The sequence below is a fragment of the Arachis stenosperma genome, chromosome 4 (genome assembly GCF_014773155.1).
Source record: "Arachis stenosperma cultivar V10309 chromosome 4, arast.V10309.gnm1.PFL2, whole genome shotgun sequence".
Lineage (NCBI taxonomy): Eukaryota > Viridiplantae > Streptophyta > Magnoliopsida > Fabales > Fabaceae > Arachis > Arachis stenosperma.
The window spans coordinates 124,073,756-124,093,395 of record NC_080380.1 but is presented as its reverse complement, the minus strand read 5'-3'; the positions used below and the strand labels follow the sequence as shown (position 1 = coordinate 124,093,395).

General features: G+C 32.5%; 2 protein-coding genes across 2 annotated transcripts; both read left to right on the top strand.

The window, feature by feature from the left end:
* The first annotated feature begins 10,437 nt into the window (after nucleotides 1–10,437).
* Nucleotides 10,438–12,606, top strand: LOC130973606 (fibrillin protein 5 homolog). The gene is made up of 8 exons (XM_057898224.1): nucleotides 10,438–10,855; nucleotides 10,973–11,088; nucleotides 11,162–11,284; nucleotides 11,403–11,501; nucleotides 11,609–11,653; nucleotides 11,754–11,827; nucleotides 11,945–12,021; nucleotides 12,417–12,606. The coding sequence occupies exons 1-8, from the start codon at nucleotides 10,621–10,623 to the stop codon at nucleotides 12,524–12,526; spliced, it is 879 nt and encodes a 292-aa protein (XP_057754207.1). The 5' UTR covers nucleotides 10,438–10,620; the 3' UTR covers nucleotides 12,527–12,606.
* A 1,243-nt stretch (nucleotides 12,607–13,849) lies between these two features.
* On the top strand, nucleotides 13,850–14,782 carry LOC130976957 (uncharacterized). Its single transcript, XM_057901924.1, has one exon. The coding sequence runs from the start codon at nucleotides 14,089–14,091 to the stop codon at nucleotides 14,653–14,655; it is 567 nt and encodes a 188-aa protein (XP_057757907.1). The 5' UTR covers nucleotides 13,850–14,088; the 3' UTR covers nucleotides 14,656–14,782.
* Nucleotides 14,783–19,640: the final 4,858 nt, after the last annotated feature.

Here is a 19,640-nt window from a genome sequence, read left to right as displayed (position 1 = left end):
ATTCTCTTATTTTTATTTTGTTATCTTTTATTTTGTCCTGATTCGAATGATATTTTAATTTGATTATAAAATTTGTGTTCTTTTTGTCAGATAATTGAAAGTGAGGGCTGAAGTGGTTTCTATAGTGCCCTTAAACCTTCTATACTTGAAACGACTGCTTCACAGGTTATCAATTTTAATATAATCCTGTGATATGATAATTGTGTATTTATGTTATTATTGTGTATACTATATTTGTAGCTGCTAGGTAACTTAAATTTTGGGGTTGGAATGCGTATATGGTGTTTGTCGATTTGCTAAACTAATAATGCTTTAGCACATGTATCTTTAGCACCTTAATCTATGTTGTTTATCATCTTAGTTCCACTTTTTTTTTTCTATTTCTCTCTTGGATTTTTGTTTGCTTTGGAATTTATAATTTCTCTTCGTGTTATTGTTGGTATGTTTATTATTCGAATATCTTTTTTTGGTAGTTTAGCTGAACCATAGATATTATGATATATTTTGCCAAGAGACATTTTATTTATAACAATCTATAAAAATTAAAATTCTGCACTATCTGTTTCTTTGGATAACAGGTTTGGTTTGGTAGCATTTGTCTTTTTCAGACTTGGATGCAGGAAAGTAATAATCTTCAATTCTTTTGAACAATTTGTTATACAAGTGATGTAACTCGAATCCCAAAAAAGTACTTTAAGAGGCTTCTCAACTTCAATCCATTAGGAAGTAGTCTGTATATACAGATTAAATTTGTTGTGTCATTCATTTTTATTATAAATCTAATGAGAGATTAATGTTATTTCTAAAGTTTATAGAATATATAAGTACATTCCATATTAAATAATTGTTGACATGAGTATTGATGATTTAGTTTGAATATAACCATTAATAAAATGGAATACCATACTTTTGTGTTTACTTTTAGTATGGCCAATAACATTTTGATCAAGTTTCATTTTATTTAAATCTACTTATATTCTATATAACTATAATCATTATTTTCTAAAACAAATAAATTACTTCATGTGCTATGTAGCTATCCAATAAATTTCACTACTTTGTTTCTGTGTGTGTATGCACTAAGTAATAAGCCTTATGTCTTATAGATGATTATATTACGAAAATTATATTTACTTTCAATTTAATTGCCAAGTGCTTATTTTTTTATTATTTAACTCTTTTCTTGATTGACAACATAAATATTTAAAAATTTTAATTTATTTTAAAAAAATTTAAAAGTTTAATTCATCCTCCTAATTATTTTTAGCATAATAGCCTCATCAAGTTTTCAAAACAAAATCTTCAATTGCTTTTAGATGTTTTTCTTTTCGCAAGTTAAAAATTGTAGGGTTCCACCAAAATATGATTTTTCGTTTTTAATATGAGGTCATATATATTTTTGCAAAGTATTTTCAATAAACATTGCAACTCCGCCTATGTTACACTTGCGGTACATAGCCGGTCCCAAGCCCGGATAAAGGAGGAGGGTTGTGTTAGGTCTTCGGCAACCAACATAAAAATATAGCCGAACCCCCATGACATGAATCAAAGACATTATTGCGCTAAAGCTAGGTCGTTGCCCGGAAGCAACGCGCCGTATGGCTCGAGTACGGTGTCAAAGCAAGAGCCGCTGCATCGGTGCCCGGATGTAGTGTTAAATGAGCAAGGGTTTTCGCGTTTTCGTGAACGGACGAGGGTAAATAAGCTAGTTCACAAAGTAAAAGGTAAAGGTCGAAGCGACAGAAGGTTGAGATTTGGGACATGGAACATAGGTACTCTAAGAGGAAAGTCCATGGAGGTGGTGGACACCATGACTAGGAGGAAGATTAACATTATGTGCCTACAAGAAACGAAATGGGTTGGTGCAAAGGCTAGGGAGTTGGATACTTCTGGTTTCAAACTTTGGTATACAGGAAAGGTGAAGAATAGGAATGGGGTTGGAATAATTGTGGATAAGCAGTGGAAGAAGGACGTAGTGGATGTCAAGAGGGTGGGAGATCGGATCATCTCTATCAAACTTGTGGTGGAGGGAGGTGCTTTCCATGTGATTAGTGCCTATGCACCGCAAGTGGGTTCGGACGAACAACACAAGATAAAGTTTTGGGAAGATCTAGAGATTTTGGTTCAAGGCATACCTTTGGGAGATAAGATTTTCTTAGGAGGAGATTTAAATGGCCATGTTGGGAGAGAAGTGACTGGATATGAGAGTATTTACGGAGGCCATGGTTTCGGGGTGATCAATGCCGAGGGTAAAACTATTTTGGACTTTTCCTCAACCTTTGATCTTCTCATCGCAAATACATGTTTTAAAAAGAGAGACGAACATCTTATAACCTATAAGAGTGGCATGACAAGCTCTCAAATCGACTTCTTCTTGTTGAGGAGAGTCGACCGGAAATTTTGCATTAATTGTAAAATTATTCCGGGAGAGAGTTTGACAACACAACATAGGGTGCTCATCATGGATTTTCGCATTGAGCAAAAGTTGAGGAAAAGACATCATACGAAGAACCCAAGGACGAGGTGGTGGCTGATGAAAGGTGAGGAACAAAGAAACTTCCTAAGACAAGTAGGAGAAGAGGCAAAGTGGGATGAGAATGGAAGCGCGGAAGAGATGTGGAGGGAGATGGCAGAAGTTATTAGAAGAACAGCAAAAGAAAGTTTTGGTGAATCTAAAGGAATAGGACCAAGAGACAAGGAGTCCTGGTGGTGGAATGCAAGTATACAAGAAAAGATAAAGATAAAAAGGGAATGCTTTAAAGAGTGGTCTTTATGCCGCAATTCAGATAACTGGAAAAAATATAGGGTGGCTAAGAAAGAGACAAAAGTGGCTGTAAGTGAAGCAAAAACAAGAGCATATGAGGGTCTCTACCAGTCTTTGGGCACGAAAGAAGGAGAAAAAGGTATATATAGAATCGCAAAGAGTCGGGAAAGAAGAACGAGAGATTTGGATCAGGTTAAGTGCATAAAGGATAAGGATGGAGAGGTGTTGGCTCAAGAGGAGAAGATTAATGAAAGGTGGAAGAGCTACTTCTACGAGTTATTTAATGAGGGACAGAAGACTCTTCCCAGCCTTGGTCGATTATGCACAAGGGAAGAAGATCAAAACTTTGACTACTATTGAAGGATTCGAGAGTTCGAGGTAAAAGAGGCTCTAAAGCAGATGAAAAATGGCAGGGCAGTAGGACCTGATAATATCCCGATTGAGGTTTAGAAGGGTCTTGGAGAAAAAGGCATCAACTGGTTAACCAAGCTTTTTAATGAGATTTTAAGGTCAAAGAAGATGCCTGATGAGTGGAGAAAGAGCACCTTGGTACCTATCTACAAGAATAAGGGGGATATACAAAGTTGCAGAAACTATAGAGGGATTAAACTTATGAGTCATACTATGAAGTTATGGGAAAGGGTGATAGAACGGAGGTTGAGAAAAGAGACACAAGTAACAGAGAACCAATTTGGATTTATGCCGAGAAGATCTACCACTGAAGCGATATACCTATTAAGAAGGATGATGGAGAGGTATCGTAGTAATAAAAGGGATCTACATATGGTATTTATTGATTTGGAAAAAGCGTATGATAGGGTACCAAGGGAGGTCTTATGGAAGGTTTTAGAAAAGAGGAGAGTAAGGATCGCATATATTCGGGCAATTAAAGACATGTATGATGGGGCCACAACTAGTGTGAAGACTCAAGGTGGTGTGACGGAGGAATTCCCTATTGGTATAAGATTACACCAGGGATCATCCTTAAGTCCATACCTTTTCACATTAGTCTTGGAAGTACTCATAGAGCACATCCAAGAGCCTGTACCATGGTGCATGCTTTTTGCCGATGATATCGTCCTTATGGGAGAGTCAAGGGAAGACCTAAATAAGAAGTTGGAGTTATGGAGAGAAGCTTTAGAAGTGTATGGTCTGCGCATAAGCCGTAGCAAGACGGAATATATGGAATGTCAGTTCAGTCTGAGAAGGGAAAACCCCAATATAGAGGTGAAGATTGGAGAAAACATCCTAAGAAAAGTTAAAAGTTTTAAGTATCTTGGGTACATCATACAGGATAATGGAGAGATTGAACAGGATGTAAATCATAGGATCCAAGCAGGTTGGTCAAAATGGCGGAGTGCATCTGGTTTTATATGCGACAAAAAAGTGCCTTTAAAACTTAAAGGTAAATTATATCGCACCGCTATAAGACCGGCTATGCTGTATGGCACGGAGTGTTGGGCGACTAAAGGGGAGCACGAACATAAGCTGAGTGTGGCAGAGATGAAGATGTTGAGATGGATGAATGGTCATACGCGATTGGATAAAATAAGGAATGAAGATATAAGGGAGAGAGTTGGAGTAGCACCCATTGTGGAAAAGATGGTTGAATCGCGTCTCAGGTGGTTTGGACATGTGATAAGAAGACCGATAGAACACCCAGTCAGGAGGGTGGATGAGATGGAAGATGGACAAAGAGCGAAAGGCAGAGGAAGACCTAAGAAGACCATCCATGAGGTAGTCAAACGAGATCTACATGTAAACGGTCTCTCTGTAGATATGATACATGACAGAGCACAATGGCGTCGTTTGATTCATGTAGCCGACCCCACTTAGTGGGACAAAGCTTTGTTGTTATTGTTGTTGTTGTTGTTGTATTTTCAATAAACATTGCCAATTTTCTCATTTTAATTATTTATTTATTACTGAAAACTAATGGCTAAAAAATCTTCTATTTCTATAATTCTCATAAACTGTGAAACTTTATAAAAGATATCTGATTATGTGTGCCAACTACCCTGAGTACTAGATATATTATGTGGAGTTCATAAAAACTAAGGGAGAAGAGAAATTGCAAACTATTCTCTAGATTAAGCAAGAGAAATTTATTTGAAGGTATTCTTCTTAAAATATATTTATTTAATTGAATTGCGTGTTAATACTCAATTTATCATGTGCTTCTACTCTTTTTTTTACATGAGCTTCTCTAAAGTGATTTGACAAACAATTATAAATGATAAGGCTTTTTAAAGAATGAAAATATGAAGTATAAGAATCAATATCAAATAGTAGTATAACACATCCAAGATGCAGAGACTATATTTTTAATAAAAAATTTTAAGTTAAATTATAAAAGTAAAATCTATGACTTTAGAAGTTGAGGTCAACATGTATTGTAAGTCATCTTTAATAAATTAGAAAGAAAAAGATGAATAATGAGCTAGATAAGTTTGGTTTTTAGTTGTCTTTCAAATATTCTAAAGATCTATTTTTTGCCTCCATCTTTGTAGTTTCTCAACTATAATAAAATAAAATTGAAATTCTATCAAGTAAATGCACAATTTGTGTTTGCACTAATATTTTTTCGCTTTACTATTTTCATGCTTTTGTATTTCCCCTAATTTGGTATTACTCAGAAAAAGTCAAGGATAACTTTGTAAGTAATAATAGTGTACCAAATTTCTGGTGATAATATATTGCAAGACTTATAAAATATATTTTTATTTTTTTATTTTCTCTTCATTATTTTTTACTCAATTTATTCATTATTACTATTATTTGTTTATTTATTTTTCAGTTCTCACTTCTAACTATTGTATGACTTAATTATCTCTCTTTTTTTTTTCTTTTTTTATAACATATTTTATCCTATATTTTAATTTTTAGTCTAACCTTATCATGTTACAAAGATAACATTAAAATGTTCATGTAAATCTTGGATCAAGTCACATATATAAATTCTTATTGTGTTTATATGGCTTTTAGGTGATTCGAAGGGTATGGTTGAATTTTAAATTTTTGTGTAAATGTGTTGAAAAAATTTGATAATATCGATATATTATTAGTACGAAGAAGCTCAAAAAAGTGTAGTACGACATTAATTTTGGTGATGTTAGCATATTTATTAATTATTAAAGGTGAAATTTTAGTGTCATATGAGTCATTATGTTAGTAATAGAGATTATTGATAGGTTAAGATTCTGCAATTTTTTCTTTTAAATTTTTTTATTGTGCACTATTTTTTTTTCCATATTCAGCCTATTACTTGTAAGCACAAATATATAGATTATGGATGATATTTATAATTGGATATAAGTGAGAGGAATAAAGATCAATTTAGTTGAAGCTTAGAGAAGAGATTAAATTTAATTTTACTTTTTCTGGTGCTGCTTTTACTTTTAGTATTTATCTGTAATTATCCGTAAATATGACTATGTTGAGTTAAAAAATTAACTAAATTAATTAATAATGACAAATATTATTTTTGAGTAATTAACTAACCAATGTTAATCTTTTGTGATTAAGTGTTGCAGGCCAAAATTCAATAAAGCAGCCCAAATTTGATTGAAAAATAAAAACAAGGCTGGTGGACTGACAATACAAACAAAGCCCAAAAGAAAACAAAGCTGAGAAATCAAATCGGGCTAAATGAAATGATCCAAGCCCGATAGCAAGCAACTTCCTCTCATTTGCTTTTACCAAAAGCAACGTTCATTTTTTTCTCTTGGTCAGAAACAACAAAAGTGAGAGAGAGAGCTTCTTCCCTAAGCTATTCATCAAAGAAGCAAGAAAGAGAAGATTAAGTAAAAGGTAGAAATCTAATCACCAACATCAATATGTATCAAGAAGAGGTCAGAAGCTAAAGGTGATTTTATTTCCTTCTACATGCATCTCATTTTCTTCTCTTCATCTTCAACTCTCTGCCACTCCATATTGAAAAACATGAGAAAGATATTGTCTGTTCATCTCTGCTGTGCATACTACGGTCACAAGTATGTCTTGGGAACTAAGTAGCATTTCAATGGCTCAGATCTGGATTACCATTGGAAGACTTTTTGTATTTTCTGTCCTGAGGCCTTCGGTCAAAAAAAGGATGTCAGAAACAAAGTCCCTAACTTGAGTAAAAATGGAAGAAAGTGAATGGCTGAGTTGGTGAAGCACAAAGCTCAAGGTTTGACCTAGGAAAGAGCAACATGTAAGGAGATACAAAAGAATTTGGTTCACCATTCAGAAGCCAAGTAGAGATAACCCAGTGTATTGAGGTTTTGTTCTGTGAAAAAGTTCATCTACTTGGACAGTGTTTTCTTTCAAAGAAGCATTCCGCCAAAAATAAAAAACTAAATCAGAGACATGCAAATCTGGTTTATCACATAGCAAAGAGGCTAATGATGAGTCAATATTCTTCATGTTTTACAGATTGTAATTTTCTTTTTAATGTTTATCTTTTTGTAATTTCTTGAGTGAAAAGGCATATTGAGAGAGCTCAAATAAAAGCCAATGAGTGGAAAGAGGCTGAATGATACACTTGAGAGAAAAGCTTAGAGTTATTTTCAGATTTCTTTAGGTAAGTATGTGTCTTGTATCTTGTACCTGTGAGGTATCCCTTTCTTAGTTGGTTTAGCACTAAGAGTGAAGAGTTAGGTATTTACATAGCCAAAGTCAAGTTAGGTTAGAACTTGAGTGTAGAAGGATTGTGTCAATCCTGTAAAATTGGTGTATGTAATACTTTAACTATAGTGAAAATTCCACCACAAAACACCACAGTTGTGGTGGAGACTGGACGTAGATTGCATTACACAAGGCAACCAAATCAGGATACATGATGGTGTTAGCTTCTCTCTTTATTGTTCTTTTCTATTTTCTGATATTCATGAGATAACATGAAATTGTCTCATAAATTTTCTGTTGCTGAGTTCAAACAGATTCAGATTACCAAGTTGTTTTGAAAAGGGTTAATTTAGTAACTTAAAAAAAGGCCTTAGATTAAATCCCTTCCCCTTCTCTAAGCCTTCCACAATCTTCAGACTATATATTAAACATGCTTAGTCGTCAGAGTTAGTATCTGCATTATTTTTGTGACTTAATTTTTTGTTTATCACTAACATACTTCATTATTTAAAATTATTTATACGAATTTGAAGAAGTTGATTAAAGTTCTAAATTTTGTGATGTGTGTCATAAATTTTTTTAATTGGTTTTGCTTGCATGACATGGAAACAAATGAGGATGGGGTTGGAGTTTTTTTAATTATTCCTTTTTAAAACAACTTCTTCCGCTCACCCGTTTTACTTCTTCTTGGTTTTTTTTTTTTTTTTAAATACAAGATAACCACATTTGTTTTTTTTTTTTTGTCAAGATTTGTAGATTTTCATTATGAATTATTTTTTTGGGACTATATTTGTAACTAATTAATTACATCTTCATTTAAAATTTTATGACAATGTTAAAAATTATTTATATCATGCATTTAAAAAAAAATAATTTTTCTTTAAAATATTTCTAAAGTATTAAAATAGTTATTTCTTTTTACTACCTCATTCATTAGAATATATTATTTTACATATTGAATTAGTTTTTGAAAGCAAGAGGAGAGAAATATATGGTTGGTTGGATTAAATGAGTTTTAATTTATGGCGGAGGAGGCGGATTTATAGGAGAAAGAGTTGAAAGTAATTTTGGATAACCAAATCACGATAGATTGAATTAATGGTGTAAACGTAACAAGTTGGGAACAACGATTTCTGAGAAATATAACCACAATCATAGCATAAGAGTTTCAAAATACATGTGTTGAATTCAAATGTAAAGGAGAGTATAAATCAAGAAAGGAGTGAGAACAAAAGAGACTAAACAATGAAAATAAATGAATATATATAATGAATGACTTGAACAAACTGTGGCACAAAGAATAAAGCAGACACAAGTATTGAAGTGCAGCAATGGCTGTAAGTTGATGTTTTATAATACAATACGGTGCCATGTTTTTTGAGTAGCTAAATTACTTATACTAATAAGAATTCATATAATTATATAAATTAATATTAAATTTAACATCATATAGTTATATAATATTTAATAGTATTTTAAAAAGAATAAGATGTAAGAATTTAAAATTTATCGATTTTAGTATTTTTTATGTTTGTGATTTATATTAAATATTTTTTTTTCAATTTTTGTGTCTTTGTTATTATTTATTGGGATTTATCGTGTATGATTTCTAGATTCATAAAGTTATTTAAAATACAAATAATTATATAATATCTTTAATTATATTTTTTATTATTACTCATAAGAATCTGGTGTGTTTTTTCCTAAGTGAAAATTTTGATTCGTTTCATTTGGTGTGTGAATATATAATGTATAATTATGTGTGGCACATGTCTAATGAAAAAATTAAGAAAGATAGTACATGTGCTATTGTAATTTTAGTATGATTTATATTATATTGACTGATAAAGCATGATTTGGTTTATTTTCATGCATTGCCGCTACTTTTTAGACTCTTAAGTGAGTATAAAAAGATTATACTATTTAAATTATAATTTATTAGTAATAATATCTTATTTTTATTATTACATAACCAGTATAATATAATTATATTAATAATTATATTATTAACTACTTGAAATATATTAAATCTATTTTACAAAAATTTCACGTTTATATTTATTAGCTTCTAATAATAATTAATAAAACTTAAGTGAATCTAAAATATAAATAATAATTATTATTATTAGATACATTAACACTATATCTTCTAATGTCCAAAACCTATTTATTTCATAATAATTATTATTATTTATTATTTTCTATTATATAACCAAAACAATTTTAAAATACCTCTAATATTATTATTATTATTATTATTATTATTATTATTATATATATATATATATATATATATATACCACTAAATTTATTAATAATTATAAATACTTTATTAAATTTATATTTGAAATTCAGTGTTGCTAACATAATTCATTACCTTAATTACGCTAAATTTATTCGGTTTGATTTTTCACGCAGTTATGATAATAATAATAATAATAATAATAATAATAATAATAATAATAATAATAAGAATAATAATAATATACCTTAATTACTTCACTAACTAAAAATCAAGAATAAGAAATTATTATGTTTAAAAATTTAAAAATTTTTACTTCCTGTACAATATAATAAAAAATATATTAATTAAATATCTAACTAATAACACATAATAACAAATCATTAATCTTTAATTAAATATCTAAATAATATATTTATAATAACAATTTACAATTGACTCAATAATTATTTAAAAATCTTCTAAATTTATTTTATTTTACTCACTACTTCTAACAATTAATAATAATAAATATACCTATAATCTTAATAGTTATTACTACAATATTTCTACTAATTAAATCAAAATATTTGATAATAAAAATTTGGTGAGAAGTCCCTACACTTTTCTACTAATTATAAAAAGTGAGAAGTACAATGCAGAGAAACTAAAATTACACATCTTTGACTTTTTTTTTTTTTTTGTCATGACATATGAACTTCTGTTTTTGGGATAAAAATTCTCTCCCTGGGTATAAACTATGAACCAGAATTGGCTTGTAATGAAATCATTTAACTATATGGATAATTGGGTCATATTATTTGCAGCCCAGTAATAGGCCATTAGGCCATAACTAGTCTAAAATGCATGTTCACTGTTTCCATAGAGCAAAACTGATGGCACTAATAAGTAACATCAGGAACCACTGTCTTTATCAACCAAAATAAGATCTTATCCTGTGCTTCATTTTCTGTCTCTCATTGTTAAATCTTCTTCTAGAAGGGTCACCAAGTTATTTCATGCATCAATGGCCGGTTGTCATGTGAGTCCTGTGATTTTTAGAACCATGGATATCATGAAGCTTCAAAGATTGGCTCCATCTGAGAATCTTTCAAGGATGAACACCTCGAGATTTGGTGGCAGACCGCTCTGGTCTAAACCCTTCACTGTTGTTAAAGTTGGAGAACAGAGCTTTGGGTCAGGCTTGGTTATGGATGACACACTTGCTGAGAAGAAAAGAGAGCTTTACCAGGCAGTGGAAGGTATCCCATTTCAATCCACTTTTTCTTTTTTCATTATAAGCTTTTGGCATTGTTTAACAGAGCAGAAGGTGTATCTGATATGTTTGAAATCAATTGCAATAAAAAATATGTTTCAAGGAATCAACAGGGGGATTTTTGGACTCCCATCTGCCAAGAAATTTGAAATTGAGAGTCTGGTGCAGCAGCTAGAATATATAAATCCAACTCCAGACCCAACTCTAAGACTAGACAAGGTAACTTTAACTCTGCATATATTATCATTGGATTTTTGAGCTTTCGCTATCAATAATTTCTATTACATGGAAGGTGGCTGGGTGTTGGAGGCTTGTTTATAGCACAATCTCAATTTTGGGATCCAAGAGAACCAAGTTAGGCCTGAGAGACTTTATCTCATTGGATGAGTTTTTTCAAACCATTGATATAGCCAAGGTACAAACTACAAATACAATACATGGCTTGGTCATTTTCTCTTTCAATTTTGAGTAGAGAAAGTGTATAACTTTTATCTACTGAGCTTGAACATTGGTGATGTGATTCTAAAATGGAGAGCAAAGCAGTTAATGTGGTCGAGTTCAGCGCAAAGGGGTTGAGTTTGTTGTCGGGACAGCTTAGCATTGAGGCTTCTTTCAAGATTGCTTCTGCAACAGTTAAAGCTCCACCTTCTTGTTTGGCCAATCTCAATTTATTTCTCTGTAATCTATAGCTATTGCTGCTGAGTAAACTACCTAATTGGATAATACTTGAAATTCACAGAGGGTTGACATTAACTTCGAAAGCTCCACCATTACCCCTGATCAGGTAATGCTAATTACATACTGCATTTTTCTCTAGGCTAATTAATCGGATTATTAGTCTTATCTTCCCAAGTTCAAATTTCTTTTCTTCCTTGCATGCACAGTTGATGAATGTATTCCGGAAAAATTATAATCTTCTGTTGGGCATCTTCAATCCAGAGGGATGGTTGGAAATCACGTATCCTAAGATCATATCATGGACAAATTAAAGGGCTGTGAAACTTGCTGTTTTTCTGTCTTTTATTCCATCATTGATGAAAATTCTTGTTGTTTCTTAATTCAATCTTTCTCATAGATATGTTGACGGTACCATGAGGATTGGAAGGGACGACAAGGGTAATATCTTTGTACTGGAAAGATTTGAAGATAGAAGTAAGTCGTAATCTTCAATGTTAAGTAGTATTTTATTTAGGAGAAATGTTTGGGTGACAAATTGTTAAAAGCTCATACTTGACTCATCACTAGATCATCATAAGATACAGTGTGGGTCTTGCTTTGATTGTGGAGTCACTTTTCATCCATCATAGTGAAGGAGTGAGATGTTAAAGATGAGTTTAAAAAGGTTATGCCATCTTAACATAACTCGATAGGTTTGAGTTAGACATGTATATTCTCATTAATCCATTTTTAAGAATTTTGCCCCTTTTTTTCTTGATAGAAACTATGGCTGAAATTTGTGTTAGGTTGATGAAGAAAAATAGATAATTACTTTTGCATTGTGATGAGTATTAATACTCACTAATGGCCATTTACACTTTGTCATTTAGCATCGACACAAGCAGGAGGAGGATCCTTATATCAAGCAGCCAATCAAGCAGTCAATCAATCAATCAATCAAATCCCTTTACACTTTCTTTTTCCAACTGTAAAGGGCTAACCTGATTTACAAATATACTTTAGAATATTCAATTTATTTATTTAAATAAAAAAAATCTAAAGACTATCATAATTTATTATTTTTAGTTATTACTTTTAATTATTAACTCAATTTTTTACTTGAATAATCTAATAATATATTTTAATTTACATTTTTATATATTGATAGTTAATTAGTGATAAAAAATAATAAATTTTGATGATTTTTTAGTATTCTTTGTATAATGTTATTGGAAAGAGTGCAATACAATCAATAGCCATGAAGAAGTTTGTTTATGAAAAAGAAATACGTTATTTCAATAATAATGTGGCATTTAAGTTATTAACACTGTATAGTTTACAGTTTATGCAAACCAAATCCCGGATTGAATATCACCATAAGAACCTACCAATCATTGTAGTCTTAAAAGGAAAAGTTTGGATATCAAAATCAAATGCATGTTGAATGAAGTACCTATGATGAATAAGAAGCAAAAATCTACATCGTATTTTATATTTAATTTTTCAAATAATAATTAAATATCTTTAATAAAATTAGAGTTAATACTTAATTTTGGTCTCTAAACTTACATATAATTTGCATGAGTCTTAATTTGGTCTTTAAAATTTTAATTGCCTTCTTAATTTCTAAACTTTATAAAAGTGATTTACATTAGTTCTTAAAACGATTTTTGGCACAAAACATTAATGAAACCTTGACATAAAAAACCAAATGATATGCTAGAACTTGTAATATGAGGCCGTGTTGGTTTTGGCCCTCAAATACCTCAAAAACGACTTTTGGATCACTTGTTTTAGAAAGAAAAATTTAAATAAATATTGCTTACAATGTTTTTTTGGGCGTTCCGTTAATGTTTGTGCGTTAAAAATTATTCCAAAAATTAACATGAGTTATATTTACAAAATTTATAAACTAAATAGAAGTAATTAAAATTTTAGGGATTAAATTAAAATGGAAATACAAGTTGAAGGACCAACTTAGTATTATCTCATAAAAATATAAAAAAAATAATTTTTTATGTTTTTAATACACATTTAATATATATTAAAATATAAAGTGGACCATTTTGATAGTATGAATGTGAATGGCAAGTGGAAAGTGGCTGGGAAATTTCAAGTTCCAACCTCAATATTTGTGTCCTGGTTACTCTTATTATATTTATAACCGTTGCATATACATCCAATTTCGAGATTCGAGTTCTCTCCATTTACTCCCAACATGTTCCTTTTTGACTTGCTGACATCCAACATTTTGCTTTTACTCTCTTCAAAACCAGAGTAAAAATGGTTGTGCAACATGCTAACCCTCCTTAAGTTTATAACATATTAAAATCCATCCTCCAAGATCCAAGGATTAAAAAAAAAAAAATTTCACATGAAAATAATTACAGTCTTGGCTTGAAGACTTGAAGTATCTGCCTAGTGCCTAATATGTAACCTTTGGTGAATAATAAATAGAGGCAGCAAAGGCCAACGTTATTTTTTCTTGGTCTTGTCGGTTTGAGACAAACAGAAACGAAAAGAAAAGACCCTCATCTGTCTTGTAGTGAGCGAGCAGCATCAATGGCAGAGTACGAAACGCATGAACAAGGCGAAGGTGTCCCGAAGGAAACAGCAGTGCAAGCATTGAACACCATAATCCAGCTGCACTTCGAGAAGACTCTGGAGAAGAAGCGCGCCATTGACCTCCAAAAGAAAGAGCTCCAGAAGGTGTTCCAGGTGCTCTTCATCTTCCTCTCACTCGTCTTGTTGGCACTCTCTCAGTCGCCGCAGCGCCTCCAATGCCGCCACTGCTGGATCCCCATCACTCTCCTCTCCATCGCACACCTCATGTTCTACGTCTCTGTGGCACAGACCCTCAGATGCATCAATGGATTCAAGTACCAGAGAAGGTGCCACAAGCTCACACTTGGCTTGGCCACCGAGAAGCTCAGGGACATGAAGCTCAGACTCGCCACCACCACTAACAACAATGACTTTGTTTCTGAGGATGACTTTGAGATTCACTACCAGGAACCACCTGAGTCCTACTTTGGTAAGTTCAAGAGGAATTGGGCTCTTCATTTTGCCTTCTTGATTTTCATCTATGGCTTCATGGTCTCTGCCTCTGTCGTTCTTCTCTGCTTCTAACACAACTCTATCACTTTTAGATACAGTCCCAAGAGAAAATTGGTCTCTGTTTGTCATCTCTTTTCCTTTTTTTTCACTTGTGATCAAATTTAATATCAGTAAAATTTTCTTGTCAATGTATCTATTATTAAAGTCACAAATAAATTCGTGAGGATTATTCTCTAAAAAAAATATATAATAATAAAATTATGTGAGATAGTAGATGTAAATACATTATTTTTAAATTGATCATTATTATGATTAAAATAAAAAATCTTAATTTAAATTAATTTATGCATGTTTATCATACTGAAAAATTTTATTAGTATTTTTTTAATTTTAAAGATTAATTTATTCAAAATATAAATTTTTAAAAATTTATTTATCATTTTACTCAATTTTTTCTTAATAAACTTGTGTCTTTTTATTAGTAGATAACTGTCACGAGAGTGACACATTTACCAAACGGGCCTATAGACATAAAGGTAAGTAAATGTACACAAAAGGCAACCTTTTTATTTGAATCAAGGATGACCTCGTTTCCATGAATTTACTGCAAGTTACAGCTGGATGTATCATGTATGAATTCATTTGGAACCCACAAAATTATTGGCTTAGAGCCTTAAACAACACTATATTATTAGTTGTGCCTATTTTCTTGCCAAAACATTCTAAGTGATAATGATGATCAGTGAACTTTGTCATGCACATTTGAATGTAGTAGGGTGAGTGAAATTTGATATGTAGATATTTTTTGCGTGATTATGTGATTGTTATTTTTTTTAAGATGGATTGGACAACTTCCAATTTAGGTATCATAATTTTTTAATACTTAGTGCATTCATTAAGGTTCGAACCTGGGTACAGCGTATTAATTAGGCACATGGACTAACATCTGAGCTAAGTCTCAGCTGCAAGAAAAAACAAATTGCTTGAATAGTGTAGTTTGCCATATTTGGTTGTGTAATGTGTATTAACTTGACCATAAATGCAGTAGATGGTTCAGTCCATGAACTATAGTACTATACTGATTTCAAGGCTAATCCAATTATTTACCAACATCTAACACATGTGAACGTGATAACTGATCATCTAATTAAAGCAAGAATACACATTGAAGCAAAAACGATGTTTGATTGTTTCTTTGTTTGTTTGTTTGTATAAAAAAGAGGGTCCCTGAATTCAAATTCTGACATCATTCCGTTGCTAGCAGTCTAGTAGCGTATGAACAGTTAAGCTGGGCTCCTCATGGGCCTCCAGTGCTCCTTGAAAGGTGCCTCTAGCCCTCTAACACTATCCTTAATTCCTTATCTAACAATTACTTTGGTATAGTTAAACACAATAAACACTATATCAAAAATTAAAAAAAAAAGATAGTTTCACCTAGCTAACAGGCCGAAAGATAATGGATTATGGAATGATATCCGCCACATGCAATGCTCCCACCATACTCACAATTCACTTAAGGGAGTGCTATTTATTTTATCACTTATTTAATAGTTTTATAAGAATAATTAAGAAGCATGCATGCATATTATATGAAAAGGAATGATGGCCCGCACGTTGTAACAATAAGCACACCACAACTACCATTTTATTCAGTCGTTTTCTCACATTCTTTTTCTCTCTCCCTCTATATATTTTCGGCGCATAGAAAAACCACCATCATCCCCTCAACACTTCAATCATAGTGCAAGCTATGTCTTGGACCGGAGTTGAAATGCGAATAACTGTTTTAAATTCAACTTCACATGAAGTCGACTCGACTGCACCTGGGTTTTCACCATTTACTTTGGATTTTGAGTTTTGGATTTCAACACAAAATATCGACCAAGTTTTATCACTTATCTTAATAGGGAGTAAATATGACTCTTTGAGTTTATAAAATACAAGATGCTTAAATGCACAAATAATTAACTTTTATAGACAATAAAAGAATATACAACTGTTATAAAAGAATTTTAAAGAACTTGTCAAAAAATAAAATCTAACAATAATTTGAAACAAAATTGAATATTAGAATGCTAGAAAAATGGAAAATGAATAAAGTAATGAAATTCGAAAAGCAATAAGAACATGAAACAGGGAATGAAGAAAGCAAGAGAAAAATTGAAAGAAAAAATATCTCCTAACATTTACATGTACTTACATTCTATTTTTTTATTTTTCGGTGTGATTTAAAATAGTAATGTTAAATAGACAAAAAAATAAGGCAAAATTTATTTTATTTAAAATTTATTAATTATTGCAATAATTAATAGATATTAAATAAAATAAATTTTGACTGACTAAATTTAATTTTTTTATTACCAAATATTTTCCGGCGTGACAATTCTTTAGAATTTTAGCGTATTAGTGAGTTTTAGAATAGAAGTTTTCAAATTGATCTTCATAACATCTATTTATAAATAAATTTCTTTACTCATATCAGTGTTATTTTAGGTGAAAATTGTAATACCCGGTCTAACCGAAATTAGTTAAATAATAAGTTAAATAGGAGCGAATATGGTTGGAAGATTTGGCGATTTGAATTTGATGATTTAAATATGATATTTGGATTCAGTGAATTTTTTCGAGTCAGAAAACATAGTTTTCTGCGTAAAAGCGCGCAGTGGAATTTTGACCGGAAGTACTGGCTGAGATCTGTCTAGTACTGCAGCTGAGAAAATTGATTATGAGTAAATAAGATTAAGAAATGAGGAATTATAATTAGGCGAGGTAGAAATATTTGAAGTATGATTTAGAGCGCTAATCTTAAAGGTTTTGGTCCAAAATTGGGCCAACGGACAAAAATAAGTGAACCGGGTCTAAGTGGGTCCAAGACCCAACATATATAAACATTAGTTATGAGCATTTCAGCTCATTTTGCCCTAAAGAAGGAGTGTGGGGCGCTGAATTGAGAAGAGAGAAGAGAAGAGAGAAAACCTAACTCTCTTTGATCTTTAAATCACCATAACTTGAGCTACGGAGCTCCGATTGACGAGCCGTTTGCGGCCACGCGTCGCTCTTCTCATCCTCTATAATTCTATCTAAGTTTTGTGGTGAGTATTCCATTCATCTCTGCCCAGTTTTCGAAATTTCCCACTGTTACACGTTTTTGGGAAGTTAGTGTTGAAATCTTGTGATTTTGGGTGTTTAGGGATACTCCAACATGGATTCTAAGTGAGTTCTATCCCTACTTCATATGGACTGAGGTAAGAAGTGCTCAAACCCTTGTGATTTGTCATTTTTATGAGCCCTAGGTTGATGTATGTATGTGATATTGGTTATGTTAGTGTATTTGATGATCTTGGTGCACAATTGGGAGGTTGGTGTTGCTTGAGGAGCTTTGGTGAGGCTTGGGGCTAAGGTTGGTGGAGACTTCTAAAGAAGAGGCTCAATTGATTTGGCTACAAGAGGTACGGTTTAAGTTTCATTTAAGTACCGTGTGGTGTGATGAGAATTCCTAGGCTAGATGCCCCTAGGATTAAGTTTGGATTGTGTAAATGGTTGATGCTAATATGCATAGTTGGTATGTAATGTGAATTGATGATTGGATTGAGAATTGTGTGGCCTTGTATGCTTGGTGTATTGAAAATTTGATGTATTGGGTAATGAGTATTAATTTGTGGTTTATGCATTTAAATTGTGAAATTGGGCCGGAGGCCGTAAATTTTGAGCCGGAGGCCGGAAAGAGGTAAGGAAGGTAAGTTGATGTGTGCATTGTATGATGACACCAGTGATTGGATGAATTTCAGATAATGAATATGCGAATGATTGGGTTAATTGTTGAATAATAAGGTTTGAGGAGTTGAAGTGTGGAATTTGGTAATTTTGGGTGAAATTATGTAGATGAGGTATGTTTGGTTTTGGGTTGAGAAATATTATGTGGTCATATATGTGATTATGATTATTGATGTCTTAATGGTATGATGATGCATGAGAGGTATATATATTGTGATATATGCTTGAAGAATGATTAAGGTTGATTTGTGGGTGAAACCACGTGATAGTGATTATGATATTGTTTATGTATAATGATGGTTGATTGGAAATAGTATTGTTGGAAATTAAGATGAGGAAGGATGTATGACATGTTGATGTGTTTGTAATTTAGCCATTTGTTTGAAATGGGTAAAAATGGTTATATGGCGGTTTTGTGAATCGTAGTAAAGTGTTAATGTATGAGTTGAGGAGGCTTGATATTGAATTTGATATATTTTGATTGATTTCAAAGAAAAGGGATGAAATTGGCATCTTTTGATTGATCTTGAAAAGAGTTGAAAATGACTTGTTTTGAAAATGGCACTTTGTGGTTTTGTATGAAAAACATGGTTTTTGGGCATACTTTGACGGGACATAACTTAGACTACAGATCTCTGTTTTGTGCCAAACTTGTTTAGAAATGAAATTGGATCCGGGATGTCCATGCCGTTCGAAGAACGGGTGAAAAATGATTTAAAATGAGGAAGTTATGTCCCTCAGAAGATTGGGGGTTGAATCTGTGAATTCTGCAGCTTTTAATTTAGAAAACTTTTAGCAGAATGACCCTCCACGAGTAGGCGCACTTGGCGCGTACGCGTCGTTCTTCAAGAAGGCACCATCCACGTGTGCGCGTCGATTCGCTGCACCCATTACCCAGCCTTTTTCCCGAGAGTTGTGCCAGAGTGGTGCCAGTCTTGTGCCTGGGACGCAAGTATACCCACGCGTACGCGTGGCTGACGCGTACGCGTCGTTGTCTATTTTTCAATCCGCGCGTCCGCGTGAATGGCGCGTATGCGCCGATGAGTTTTGTGGCCATCCACGCGTGCGCGTGGAGTACGCGTACGCGTGGCCCTGTTTTCATCCCAAAGTTGATTTTTGAGTATTAAAAGCCAAATCTCATACTTCTAAGCCTCCGATCTCACCCCTTATGTATTAAATCATTATGATATGCCTAGCAATGAGAAAGGAGCTAGGGGATGTGGTAACTTGCGAGTGAAGCAAGGGGAAAAGTTATGATCAATGATGATCAACGATGATTATAT